Genomic DNA, 14806 nt, shown 5'->3' on the forward strand with positions numbered 1-14806 from the left:
TGATAAGGCTATATGACATGTTTATCACATTCCGTTCACCTTAACTGACCTAGGCACCGGGCTATGTGTGGAGTAATTTCAGCAATGTTACAGAAGTAGGTTGAGTTGATCTAAACAGACTAAACAGGTATTAATACAGACCATTCTACTAATCAACAGTTAATGGAGACTAATACTTAACTTTAAGACAACCAAAAATAAAAACACAAAAGGAACATAAAGCTTGTTTTAAACTAACGATTACAAAGGGCACAATTCAGATTGATACCCTCTCAAAAGGTGTATAAAAAGGCTTTCGGAAATCAAGGTAAAATTACTCTCAACTACCTTTAAAAGGTGGATTAAAATAGAAAAATATCTTGAGGCGCCTGTAAACACCAATTCAAAAACAACTTCTCAAGCTTAAGCAATTCAAGGGAGATTTACACCTTTAAACAAATGTATGCAACTGAAAATAGTGCGGTTGCACAGAGCAGTCTTTAAAGGGAGAAAACAATTTTTGAGGTCTTAATCAAAATAGTAAGTTTATGGTGACCCAATCTGAAACGGTGAGCACTTTATCTTGTAGATCCACCCTCAGGTCGGAGACAGAAGTTCGAGGACTGCAATACCAACAGCCAATTAGCAACCTGCAAGTTTCGTAGACCGTGAGACGCTGGAAGGGGCTAAGAGGGCGGGCACAGCCAAGCCATATCAAATAACAACTACGCTGCCGTGGTCCAGGAAACAGGGGGGAAGAGATCTTAAAAGCAGTCACTGACGGTGAAAACCGAAGGACAAATTGTAACTTTCAAATAAAGCGGGTCACCAAGAAGGATAGTGGCCAGCAGAGTATCTCGCAAGAGCTCAATGCCCCGAGCATTTCAGTGAGGCTACACACACTGCACCGTCAAAACCCAGTTATGCCACACAACGCGCAGCTCCTGTGAAGCGTAGCAACAGCCACTGGCCGCTCCGAAGTCACCACTCCCGCCTGGGCGCACCTTTGCCTGCCACGCTGCTCCAAGGCGTTCTGCCCCTTCACACACGCCGCCGTTCCATCGGCAACTCGCACTGCCCTCTCTGCCTCGCTTGCGAGCCGACTATCCACCACCTTCCTCTGCAGACTCGCCTCTCAGCTCCCCGATGGCTCCCACTTAAGACTACGACCAAACAACAGAGGCCAATGCCGGGATTATACTTGCGACGTAAACCCTCCGGCCAACGAGACGGGCGCTACATACCTAGAAAGCAGGTATCAACTTCCATCCGTCTTACGGCGGAACTGGAGAAGGGTAATCAGACCTATCTTCATCCGACACTTTAGGACTAGCACACAGGTCCTGTACGTCTTCTGCTATACGAAATCCGAGGGCTTTTGATTAACGAAAGACCGTATTAAAAAGACAATACTAACGGTTTTGATTTCTTACTGAAAATATGATCATTAATGATTTATTTATTCCGTTCCATAATAATCAGAGGCAATATTCATTATTATAACCTGACTGAAGTTAGGTTAAAGTAAATTTAATTAAAGTATTGCTAGTAAATTTAGATTCTATCTAGAGGTATACAAATATTGCACATTTCATTTCTCGCTGTTTATCAGAGTGTTATTTTGTGATGGCGTTATTAGTTCATACTCTGGCGTTGCAATGGTGCTGAAGGAGGAGGAAGAGGAGATTAGTGTTTAACGTCCCGTCGACAACGAGGTCATTAGAGACGGAGCTCAAGCTCGGGTGAGGGAAGGATGGGGAAGGAAATCGGCCGTGCCCTTTCAAAGGAACCATCCCGGCATTTGCCTGAAGCGATTTAGGGAAATCACGGAAAACCTAAATCAGGATGGCCGGAGACGGGATTGAACCGTCGTCCTCCCGAATGCGAGTCCAGTGTGCTAACCACTGCGCCACCTCGCTCGGTAGTGCTGAAGGTCCATTATTATTTGTTCGCACGTCACTTCCAATGTATTTAAGATAAGAAATTTTAATGAGCTTCATTTACAAATTTCTTGAGTTCAGTGCATGTACGTAAACATTGCTCTAAGGCTACGTAATTCTTGCTATAATGAACTCGCGAAAAAAGGTTGCAAAATCAAAAAATAATTAATGTGGAGTAATGAAATTTCGGGAATATATTTGTATAGGTAACATATTTCATTGAGTAACATTGCATGATCACAGACTAGAGGAAAGCCACTGCAAATATAAAATGCCGGTATATTAATAACCGATGTAACCGCCGGGAAGCTGGCTCATAGCATGCTAACGCCCAAGGATTGTCTTCAGCGGGTGCAGTATGCCATTTGTGGCACGGAGTTCCACGCCTGTTACTCTTGGTCGATCTATAAAGAAACGGTTAATGCTGTTTGTGGATGTCGCTGGAGTCGTCGTCCGATGATGTCCCGCATGTGTTCGACTGGAGACAGATCTGGGATCCAAGGCAACATGTCGACACTGTGTAGAGGATGTTGGATTACAACAGCGGTATGTGGGCGAGCGTTATCCTGCTGGAAAAGAGCCCCTGGAATGCTGTTCATGAATGGCAGCATAACAGGTCGAATCGCCAGATTGATGTACAAATTTACAGTTAGCGTGGATGGGATAAACAGGAGATTTCCTGCTGTCAAACGAAATTGCACCAAGACGATAACTCAAGGTGTAGGTCCGGTGTGTCTAGCAAGCAGACACCCTGGTTGCAAGCCCTCAAATGGCGTCCTTCTAACCAACATACGGTGATCACTGGCATTGAAGCAGAACCAGCTTTCATCAGAATACACGACAGACCTCCTCCCTGCCCTCCAATGAGCTCTCACATGACACCACTGAAGTCGCAAATGGCGGTGGTTTGGAGTCAGTGGAATGCACGCGACAGGGAAACTGTGTCGATTTGTAACTGTTGGTTGTGTCACTGTGATGCCTACTGCTGCTAAAAGTGCTGCTGCAGATGCAGTACGATGCCCAGAGCCATACCCTCAGCACGACTGTCTTCCCTCTTGGTAGCGCCACGTGGCTATCCGGAGCCCGGTCTTCTTGGGACCGTACAGTCTCGTGACCACCGCCACCAGCAGCCATGTACAGTGGCTACATTCCTACCAAGTCTTTCTGCAGTATCGCAGAAGGAACATTCAGCTTCTCGTAGCCCTTTTACACGATATCGTTCAAACTAAGTGCAGTGTTGATAATGGCATCTTTTTCGCCTCAAAGGTATTCTTAACTAGCACAAACTCACCAAGTCCAATCTCAAAGGTAATTAACGCCCACGACCGATACAGCATGCACTTAAAGAGAACCTCATTTGCTGCCGCATAGTGGCGCTACTAGCGCAACTCTTATGCGACTGGCGCGAAATATGAATAGACGCCTTGTTTCAGATGTAGAAACACGTCTACCAACTTTCGTTTATGTCCAACAACTCCATCTTGTTATTTCTCCGTACCGGTGTAGAAAGTTTTCACCTGTCTATAATTTCAGTAATGATCATTTCTTTGTTATTACTAATTATTACTTTTGATTTTATTAACGAGTTAAAATAATTGATAACATTTTCTCACCGATATTTTGAACCAGATTGTTGTGTTACTTATACGTGTGTGAACATTCTCTTTCCGCACGTTTCCTTAAAGAAATACGTAATTATTACTGTTCTTATTATCGATTTAGTAATGAACATATATTGTCCAATTGGACTGGCGACAGTTTATTTTTACATATTATTTCATTTGGTTTTTCTGTGGGCCATTCGAAATTTCGTAGTATCCGTTTTCGTTTCGTACTTGACTGTGTGTCAATGCACATTTTTACGTACATTACTCAAAATTCAACTATTATTTCTAAGAATAGCTACAGTATGCGATCAAAAGTATCCGGACACCTGCCTGAAATGACTTAAAAGTGCGTGGCGCCCTCCATCGGTAATGCTGGAATTCTGTATGGTACTGCACTTGCCCGTGAAAGGCAAAGGTCCCGAGTTGGAGTCTCGGTCCGGCACACAGTTTTAATCTGCCAGGAAGTTTCATATCAGCGCACACTCCGCTGCAGAGTGAGAATCTCATCCTGGATTCAGTATGGTGTTGGCACACCCTTAGCTTTGATGAAAGCTTCCACTCTCGCAGGCATACTTTCAACCAGGTGCTGGAAGGTTTCTTGGGGAATGGCAGCCCATTCTTCACGGAGTGCTATATTGAGGAGAGGTATCGATGTCTGTCGGCGAGGCCTAGCACGAAGTCGGCGTTCCAAAACATCCCAAAGGTATTCTATAGGATTCTGGTCAGAACTCTGTGCAGGCCAGTCCATTACAGGCCGTGCATTATGAACAGGTGCTCGATAGTGTTGAAAGATGCAATCAACATCCCCGAATTGCTCTTCAATAGTGGGAAGCAAGAAGGTGCTTAAAAAATCAATGTAGGCCTGTCCTGTGATAATTCCCTGCAAAACAACAAAAACACGATCACAACATGATACCACCGCCTCCGAATTTTACTGTTGGCACTACACACGAAAATGACGTACACCGGGCATTCACCATACCCACACCCTACCGTCTGATCGCCACATTGTGTACCGTGATTCGCCACTCCACACAACGTTTTACCACTGTTCAATCGTCCAAGCGAGGCATCGTTTGGCATTTCCGGCGTGAAGTGTGGCTTACGAACAGCTCTACGACCATGAAATCCAAGTTTTCTCACATCCCGCCGAACTGTCATAGTACCTGCATTGGATATTGATGGAGTTTGGGATTCCTGTATGATGGTCTGGGTAGATGTCTGCCTATTACACATTACGATCCTCTTCAACTGTCGGCAGTCTCTGTCAGTCAACAGACGAGGTCGGCCTGTACGCTTTTGTACTGTACGTGTACCTTCACGTTTCCACTTTATCACAGCGGAAACAGTGGACCTAGGGATGTTTAGGGGTGTAGAAATCTCGCGTACAGACGTATGACGCAAGTGACACCCAATCACCTGACCACGCTCGAAGTCCGTGAATTCCGCGGAGCGCCCCAGTCTGCTCTCTCACGATGTCTAATGACTACTGATGTTGCTGATATGGAGTACGTGGCCTTAGGTGGCAGCAAAATGCACCTAATATGAAAAACGTATGTTTTTGGGGTGTCCGGATACTTCTGATCACATAGTGTAGTTGTGCGCTTCTCCCTGATAATTACTTATCCACTGCGGAAACGACTGCCCCAAAAATCGTCTTTTTATGATTCGGTTCACACGATCGCGGTCGCGTCCAATAAATTTATATTGACCGATTAGGAATGCGCAGGTTACATCTCCAGTCGGCCTCGCAAATCAGAGCGTACCGTGTTCCAGTCCTCTCACGAAGGAGAAATCACTGAACCCGGGCGTTCCGCGTGGCAGTCAGATGCACTGACCTCTCGGCTTCGGAGGTGGACGGCATAGAGCCGAGGAACCAGTAATTAACGAATAATCACTATTTATTGTACTGCTCTCAATGCTGTATTAATTCTGGAGTGGAAAACTGAACTGTACTGTCATCCTTAGATAAGTCCAGCAATTTGTAGTAACTAAGTCTGAAGATTTATAAACTTTTAGGGTTTTCTAATTTATAAAAATAATAGAAATCGATCGACATCGGTACGAACTTATTCAAAATGATCAAACAAATAATGTAGCCACTCTGTACTTCTTAATATCATGACACAAAACTCTTTTTTCTCCAGTTCGGCATTTGATTTTTTAATAATAATGGTAAACATTTTTTTGGGTCTACAGGTTTCACAGAAGCCAGACAACTGGGACGACGTTTTCAACGCAACGAAAGAAGGAAGTCCCTGCCCTCAGCTGAATGCGGAGGGGAAGTACATCGGGAACGAGGACTGCCTGTATATCAACATTTTCACACATCTGGTAATAATAAAGTAGTAGCAATAGAGATCGTAGTAATAGTAGCACCAACAATATAAATTTCCCATGCCATTTCTTTGTTTTCATATCTGACAGAAGCAGAATATGCTTTTCTATACTAAAAAGAAATGGCTACGACACGTCTGACGGCATGCCGGAAGCTTCCTACCTTTCATGTTAATCGATCTGGGGAAACCACAGAAAACCTAAGCCATGATGCCCGACCAGGGATAAGGCGCGTAATGTGCAGAAAATAGTAAATGGCAAACTCATTGTTAAATCAGAAGGATGAGTGATGATATTTCGTTAAAATATCCGCTGAGAAATGATATCTAGCATTAGACTCACCCACAAAAGACTTCGAGAAAACCTCATCTTGATGATATTCAAGGGAAAGTCTCACAATGTTCAGTTACGCGTAATCCTCACATTTATTGAATTTTCTACGCTTTTAATAATTGTGTAATGTAATTACTTGATTTGTAATGCGTCTGTGCCGGGGCAGGCTCAGAAGGTATGGAAAGCCATACCTCGCCACACAATGATGGCCCGAACTTGCTGCACTAGCTTCAGCATACCTGCCGCAGATGACTTGTCAACTATCTCCACTGGAGACAAGAAACCTTGTAAAAGGCACCCTGAGCCATCTGCCCTCAGCTAAAAGCGTCGACTGTAAATCTTAAGACCTGAAGGTAAGTGAAAGATTTTTGTTGTAAGGCACTCGGAACACTGTGCAAGAAGAAACGTAGATTGGGTAGTTGTACGTCACCTAACATGCAGGATATATTCAACAAATAATTCGAATGGTGCTCTGAAAACACAAGATTGCCAGTCAAGTAGTCACGCCCCACACACCCCATCCAGGTTTCACCAAAACTGTGAGAGAAGACAGGAGAACCCCCCCCCCCCCCCCACACACACACACAGAAGAGAGAGAGAGAGAAATAGGAAATAGAGAGAGAGAGAGAGAGAGAGATCAATAGACAAAAGCTTGGTTGTACGAACAAGAATGATGGTGTGGTAAAAACAGGTCGTCAGAAAATATATAGCAAGCTGGCGTCATATGAGGTGACGTTCAACTGTAACTGGTTGTTTGTTTACAGAGGTTTGTGGTTCAACAAATGCCGCGCTCTAGCCTTAAAAAACTACGTTAACTGTTATAAGCATTTTTTTCACGTGCTATCGTCTTACAGAACGTAACTATTTCTTCGATTCTCAGGTAACTCGTCATTCTTGTGATTATATGTCTGAAAATAATTGAAATCAAAAAGTTCTAGTCAGCATTGCAACTCATCCTCCGATAAACTTTCAGATTCAGTAGGAAATAATGTGCGTCTACACGAGAGGTTGATGTAAAGTGCGAAATGAAACGATTATCGTTTTATTATGCCGTTTTCAAATCATTCAAAATGAGAGTTTTATGTATTTTTAGCATTTTTGGATGGATTTGATTTTCGTTTTGTTGTAGTTGTATCAATTTCATTTTTATGTCATAAATACCTGCGCCCCGCGGTGTTACCCACGGTTAAACAGTTATTTATAAAGAAATGTTAATTCCGAAACTCGCTATCCACGGATATGCTCCATGACGAAAATTATCTCTGGGACGTTTTGAGGCGCGAGCCACTTGCGGCCCAGCAAACCTCGCGACATCTGAAAAGAAAGACGATGGGAGAAACTGACAGAATACATATCGCTCACAAGTCACCCGTTCTCTTAAGGAGAAAATTTTTACTCGGTCAAATAGCGAATTACAAAAATTGCCAGGAAATGGAGTAAATAATTTCACGACTATTTGGGACATATCGAGCACGGAAAAGAACATAATTGCCTTGGTGTGTTTGGAGAGCCAGATATCCACTGTAACAAGTCTCCGTAAACAACGTTCCGAGACTTCTTGTTCTCTGCTCTCGATACATGCGCGCAGCCAGCCTAGAACTGCCCGTGAAAGAAACATGGTGTGTCCAGATGAATACCTGTCACTTCTAGCATTTCTCCTTGACTCTTATTTATAGTGATCGATAAGGCCATTTTCAAAGGGAACTGCAAGCGTTTGCACTGGAAAGGCAAGGTTGTCAGAATGATGGGAATTCGTGGTACGAATACTGCCTCCCCTTTGACTCCGCCGGTGATGATGGGGGCCTGCACGATATGCCTTCTCAGCTCCGTGACGTGTAACCTGGTGCCATTGCACAATCTTGGTACATCCAGGCTACACATCAGTATGAAAGGCACACAAACTTGTGGACGGCATCCCCGACAGCACCGATGAGTTTTGAAACTTTACTGGGTATGTTGTAGCGTCGTGTTTTGTCGTCATTGTATCGATAGATATCCTCTCACGAGGTACTCGATCAATAATTCTTTTATTGGTGTTTCTCATCGATTCATTCTTGGCTGTCAATACTGCTCTCTCACATAACCACTTCTCGTTGCTCACGTTTTGCATAAACCTCGGAAAAAATGATTAATTATCTTCCGAGCTTACAACGTTGCAGAAGTGGGTATCAAAATTTATTAACCTCTCCGCATCCATTGCCATGCGGCACCTGCCGACCTCGAGGACGTATTGAGCGAAGAGCCCAGAGCTGGACTCTCATTTTAATTGTCAAACGTTTACCCACATGGCGATAACTTGAGGCACGTGATGATCTAGTCTGCCAGAGTGCCACGCTCCATGACCTGCAACATCTGTCGGAAATCGCCTTCGAGCAAGACAACCACTCCACCCATCAACACTCGGATACCGCGGATGTAACATCGAGTATTCGTCCCCCACGATCAATTTGCATTGCTGCATCGTAGCGGAGCAATCAATGCGCTTGCTTACATTGCAGATTAGCGTTTCCTCACTCGCAAGTTCCAGAGGAAGCTTGAACGCCGAATGGACAGTTTTTTCTCCGCTGAGCAAGGTCGCTGCTATTCCAGAGTACGTAACAGCCAGCGCGACATTCCTGTCCTTGCTAGTAGCAAATTCAAAAGGAATGTCTCGCCGGTAGCCCCAGGTGTATCCAAGGAATAAGGACCCCCTTTTCCGTTCTCCACGCGACTCAAAATTTTATTAAAAATGTGCCTGTGCTCTGGTAAAAGCTGGAGATCAGTTTGGGCAACTTGAGCCGCCAAGGCTATGGTGTCGTAACTGTGCTCCTTGAACAAATTAGTGGGCAACTCTCCCGCTGATTGTGGCGTGGGTATGCCGAAAATAGAAGGCCGTTTTCCCACTACTGAACAGACTTTCTCCTCAGTAAGTGTTAGCACTTCGTTGAAATATATGTCGTCGCTGGTCTACACTGTCCTGTGGTACCAGCGTGCAATCTTTTTCGATAATGCGGTTTTGTATTTGTTCCGAAGCGTCATCGATTCGAAAGTCTGCAGGTGTTCAACGTGACAGCGGAGAGCCCTCTCAACTTGACCGATGACCAGCACGATACGGCGTCCTACATCGGAGCTTCCTTTTAAAAGTCGCATCGCCTCACATGTTTTCTGGAATGGGGCTTTTTCATGTCCATCTACTGTTTTGAGCGTCTGGAAAGTGATGGGGGCCCCGGACACTGGTCAGTAGCCGTCGCACACAATAACACCCAAAGTGTGTTACATCCGCGGTGTAAATTCAGCACAAGGTCATCTCATGCCTTCACACAGTGCCAACCTTTGGCGGGGGTGTCCTACACACGACGCTTCCATTCTTTCCGTGACGCGTTCCATGAGGAATATTTTGCCACTTCTGCGTACACGAATTTCGAGCAAAATCGTCCATCTGGCATCGACGGCAAAATCCGGTGAGGGTGGTAGTGGGCGGCGTCATTACTCGACTGCGCAAGTTGGCCTCCGTGAAGTATATGCGCCCGCAATCGAAAAGGCGCACCGCAAGATGTGTGACTGCCGTGTGCCTCCCGTGAACCCAGTATCCACCATGCCACTTCGTTGCTGCTCACATACCGATACGCTCTAAATATCTGCACTTCATCTTTTAGGTCAATATTAGCGTAGCCCTACCGTTGCACAATAAAAAATCACCCAGTCACTGTTTTTATTTATGTAGTTGCAAATATATTTAACTGAAACGAATTGCAAAACTCGACATTAATGAGGCTGTTAAAATTTTTGGAAACGAGCTGTGAGTACGGGACCACCCTGCAGTCCTGCGTGGCGCCTCTGACTTTGTGACCGTACGTTCCCGGTCATCAGGCACTCTGCTTCTGAACAACCTTTTGGATCTCTTTTAACAGTACCAGATACTACTTTTTGGTGCATTTCCCGTCCTCCAAGCACGGGGATGGCGGATTCAGAACTCCACAAGGACGTACATTAGGAGCTTAGTGTGTGTCATATAGCTATATATAACGAATCATTCAAATCTAACCAGAAAAGCCACGTCATTGTCCGGAAAGAAAACCTTCTATATGCTACAAACAATAGAAATCACCAAAGAAACTACAAATCATTGAAATCCAAAGAGAAAAACAAAGTCAGGGTTCAAGAATCGCGATAATATCACAATCCAACGCACTTCCACAATCTAAGTCCTTAACACTAATTCTTCTGAACAATCGAGACCTTAGAAGCAAACGGCCGGCCGGGGTGGCCGAGCGGTTCTAGGCGCTACAGTCTGAAACCGCGCGACCGCTACAGTCGCAGGTTCGAATCCTGTCTCGGGCATGGATGTGTGTGATGTCCGTAGGTTAGTTAGGTTTAAATAGTTCTAAGTTCTAGGGGACTGATGACCTTAGAAGTTAAGTCCCATAGCGCTCAGAGCCATTTTAACCATTTTTGAAGCAAACGAAATCTACAAAAAATTATAAATCATTCAAATCCAAACGGAAAACCCAAGTCATTGTCTCAGAATCCCGATGATACACAATCCAATACAGTTACCAGCATTACACGTGCTGCGAAATAGTTTCATGTACATAAGTTACGTTGCTATGGAGGTTAGTGAAGACTTTATCCTACAGGAATATTTATTCTGTGCTAGATTCATGTAACTACTTGATTTCTCAAAACAATTAAATACTAGTCCTAGGATAAACTTAATGTATTCATTTGATAAATAACTTTCATGGATAACTTTCTAGTCACGTTATCCATCCTACGGGAACACTAGTCATCTTGACCATCCCATGGGAACAGCGACTTTTTCTGTAATGAAGGTAGCTGATGTGTTAATTCAGGATATAGGCTATCTCCGTTCCATAGTTCATACAAATCTGTCCAGCCCCTTCAGTGTGTAGGAGTAACACACATAATAACCCGTCGAAGAGGGAAAATAAGTAATTCCTTGGTCGGCGCAAGGGAAATTTTATGATATTTGTGCAAGAAACAACGTGATCTGTCATCATGTGTGTGCCTGTTACCAGCCGATATGCGCATATATCATAATCAAATCCAGCCTGACTAAAAGCCTACCACGTTCTACATGTAAAAGCACGACGTCTCTCTGACACTGTCGTGGGTCTTCAAACATCCCAGAAGATATACAATAAACGTGACGCTCAGGGCTAAAATGCAACGGGCTTTTATGGAAGTATGGATTAAACACTTTGAAGATTGTATATGCGTCGTATTCATTACATTGAATCGTATTATGTAGAACATATTAAAACAAAGGAATACGATACAGTTCAAAAGTCAAAAAGTAAATTGCTTTTTCTAAGAGTGATTATTGTTCCTCGTTCCACGTTATAGTCTTCAATAAATATCTTGTACAACACGCTTTGAAAAGTAGCTGATGTGTGAAACCAAGGTATAAGCCAATTCCATTCCAAATTTCTTCCAAATCCGTCTACCTGTTCCAGCGTGAAGGAGTAACAAACACTCGCACACGAAGTTTCGCGTTTGTAATATACAATAGTGGAAATCAGTACAAAGGCATGGATAATTGCAGGAAAATTAGCATTGTCGGTAGGAATAATTGTGTACAATGAATACGCAATAGTATGAAATCCAGTATACCGACAAATGCAATCGAATGGTACCGCATTTGATGTCAGCAGTACAGTATACTCGTATAACAGGATATCAACAATTCAGGTGGCAGAGGGCGGGACTCAGTAGAAAGGCAGACGACTCTGCGTGTCGTTAGTGTGCGTCTTGACTGCAGATATGAAACAGACACCGTTAGTGACAGTGATATAAATCACGATTGTGACAATACCACGCGAAAAACAATTAGCATGTGATCAAAAAGCCAAAATCGGTACGTACAAGGAAATAAGACTCTCTCTCTAAGATGAGCTGTTCAAATAGAGTGATTGATAATTTCGTTAAACTGGGAGCACGATGTGAACAGAACGAAAAATATGGACAAAGTGTAAAATTATCTGAGGCATACAAAGGGTTACTTTCGCGCAAATTAAGGCCCATAAACCGTTATTCTTCTCCACTTGTTGCAGATATACAGTGACCAGTAACTACCAGACGTGTACGACAAATTTTGCCACATGACAAACATCTTGCATTTAAGAAGAGACTCCAAAACTCGCGTTAACACCCAAACATAAACTGGCTACATTGGAGTTTGCTGAAAAACAATTCATGGACTTCACAATAGAATAAAGTGATCTTCTGTGATGTGAAGACGTTTATTTTAAATGGGTAGAATGGATTTCACTATTATTGGCGTGATCTGAGAACAGAGCAGCAGATAAGAATGAGCAGAAATTTTGGTGGCGGAAGTGCCATCATTTGGGCAGTCTTCTGGTGTGCTAAAGGTAAATCACGCATTGCTTTGATGAACACTAGAATGAACTCTGTGTACACTGAGATGCTAGAAACAGAATTGAATAGATTATATAAAGACCTAGGGGACGAAAGTCTAATGTTTTAACAAGGTCATGCATCTATCTATGTTTCTGTTAGAACTAAATAGTAGTTTGAAGAAAAAGATATTGATGTCATGCCCTGGTTTGCACTAGGCCGGATCTGAACACCGTGGGAAACTTTTGTGGAATACTTGTAAGGCGTGTTTATCGTAGTGGAAGACAATTGAGGCCGCATGTGAGCTGAAAAGACCGATATGGGAAGAGTAGACGAAAATTCCACTGCAAGAACTACAAACCCTAACAAAAGCAATGCCCAAAAGAATTTTAGAGGTAATTAGGAAGAACGGAGGTTGGACAATAAAAATGGTTCAAATGGCTCTGAGCACTATGGGACTCAACTGCTGTGGTCATAAGTCCCCTAGAACTTAGAACTACTTAAACCTAACTAACCTAAGGACAGCACACAACACCCAGCCATCACGAGGCAGAGAAAATCCCTGACCCCGCCGGGAATCGAACCCGGGAACCCGGGCGTGGGAAGCGAGAACGCTACCGCACGACCACGAGAGGTTGGACAATACTAAGAATGTAATAACATAACAAGAGAGTACGTATCTTTATATCAATTTCCACCCAGAAAATGTAAACACCTCCTTTGTTACTCGTGATATGAAGGAAACTTTGTAATTCCGTCACGATTGTTTATGTCTTACATGTTTCTACTACTTTTATAGTAAATACGGAACACGTATGTTTCAGACATTTTACTCTTATTTTCGTGGAAGCCCGCCTAGGTACTGATTTCCACTACTCTACATGCAGTTTAAACTGTGGTTAGACACCATAGAACTATCTCGCCACTTGAATCACAGTTACACCTACGAACTGCGCTGTTTCAGGTTCCTGATGATGGCGACGTGAACGACATTATCAGGGTGATGAGGGACGTCATTGTGGTGATTCACGGCGGTGGCTTCACAACGGGCAGCGGCAGCTTGTCCACGTTCTCTCCAGAACACCTCATGGACCACAACGTCGTTCTCGTCACCTTCAACTATCGGCTCGGCCCGCTGGGTGAGACTCATTTCTTAGTGTCTGTCAACAACGGTTATGCATTAGGGAGTTTTCATTTACCACAGACGAAATTAAGTTCGGCGGAACTGAAGTGGGTGCTTTAGATGTGGCTGTCAGCGTATATCTCTTAGCAGACCAGCGGGTAGCGCTGAAAGACATTATCTACATATCAGCACCCCTTATTACTCTAAGTAATAAGGTATTTGAAACATAAAATAGAATTTATACCCGTGTAGATTAAGGAGATGCGTTTATGTTCTACGTATTTACATTCCTAATTCATCAGGGCTTATTTCGTCCGTTTTCTAAATTACCTTAACAAATAATGTTTTTTTCTTTCCACCATTCATGCCGATTATTTTTTATTTTATTGGTTTTAGGCAAAACCCATTTTTTCAGATACAATAATGTGCCATAATAATACAAATAGAATATCAATCTGACTTTATTACAACGTATGAAACATTACTGCACGAGATGGTCTACAAAGTACGTTAGTCTGGCTGTACCATCATAATAAAAGTCACATTTTTTACATAAAATTCAGTTATGTATATACGTAATGAAACATAAGGTCCTCATAATTTAAAGTTCTCTTTTACAAAGACGTATGAAATGGTAAATACATGACAATGGATCTATCCATGGAACTAAGAGCTACTTTAAGAGTAAAATAATCCTTGCTTTTTAAAATATTGTACATTGTAGTGCAGTATAATTGTTCTTGGATAATTTTATTTGTCGTATTCCAGTAGTACATGTGCAGTACCTCCTAGATGAGGCATGAATCACAGCCTGAAGAGAGAACTAATTTTAACAAATGTTTTCTTTTATTGTTATTCATGTGGTCCGCTATTACTCTGCTAATAATAACAGTTTCTTTTCTCTCCTGCGTTGAGCTGAGAGACCAAATGTGGCGTGGAAACTGTTGCTGAATCACCCAGTGTGCTATGAGTCTTTGACGTTACAGATTTAAGAGGAAATCACAACTTACAAGCTACAGACAGGATAGACTCAAGTGATTAGGATGAGGACTAGAGACAGAGAATCATGTGAAATTATCTTGAGGGAGTTAACCACACCACCGACTCTTGCAAATAACGTTTTAGACCTG

At 43.1% G+C, this 14806-nt stretch overlaps 1 protein-coding gene across 1 annotated transcript in view; it reads left to right on the forward strand.

The window, feature by feature from the left end:
* LOC126259763 (venom carboxylesterase-6-like) overlaps nucleotides 1–14806 on the forward strand; it is a 152900-nt gene that overhangs the window by 9899 nt on the left and 128195 nt on the right. Inside the window, exons 2-3 of the mRNA XM_049956763.1 lie at nucleotides 5726–5860; nucleotides 13518–13692. Of these exons, the coding sequence (XP_049812720.1) occupies nucleotides 5726–5860; nucleotides 13518–13692 (310 nt within the window). The remainder of the gene's footprint in view (nucleotides 1–5725; nucleotides 5861–13517; nucleotides 13693–14806) is intronic.

The sequence above is a fragment of the Schistocerca nitens genome, chromosome 5 (assembly GCF_023898315.1).
Source record: "Schistocerca nitens isolate TAMUIC-IGC-003100 chromosome 5, iqSchNite1.1, whole genome shotgun sequence".
NCBI lineage: Eukaryota > Metazoa > Arthropoda > Insecta > Orthoptera > Acrididae > Schistocerca > Schistocerca nitens.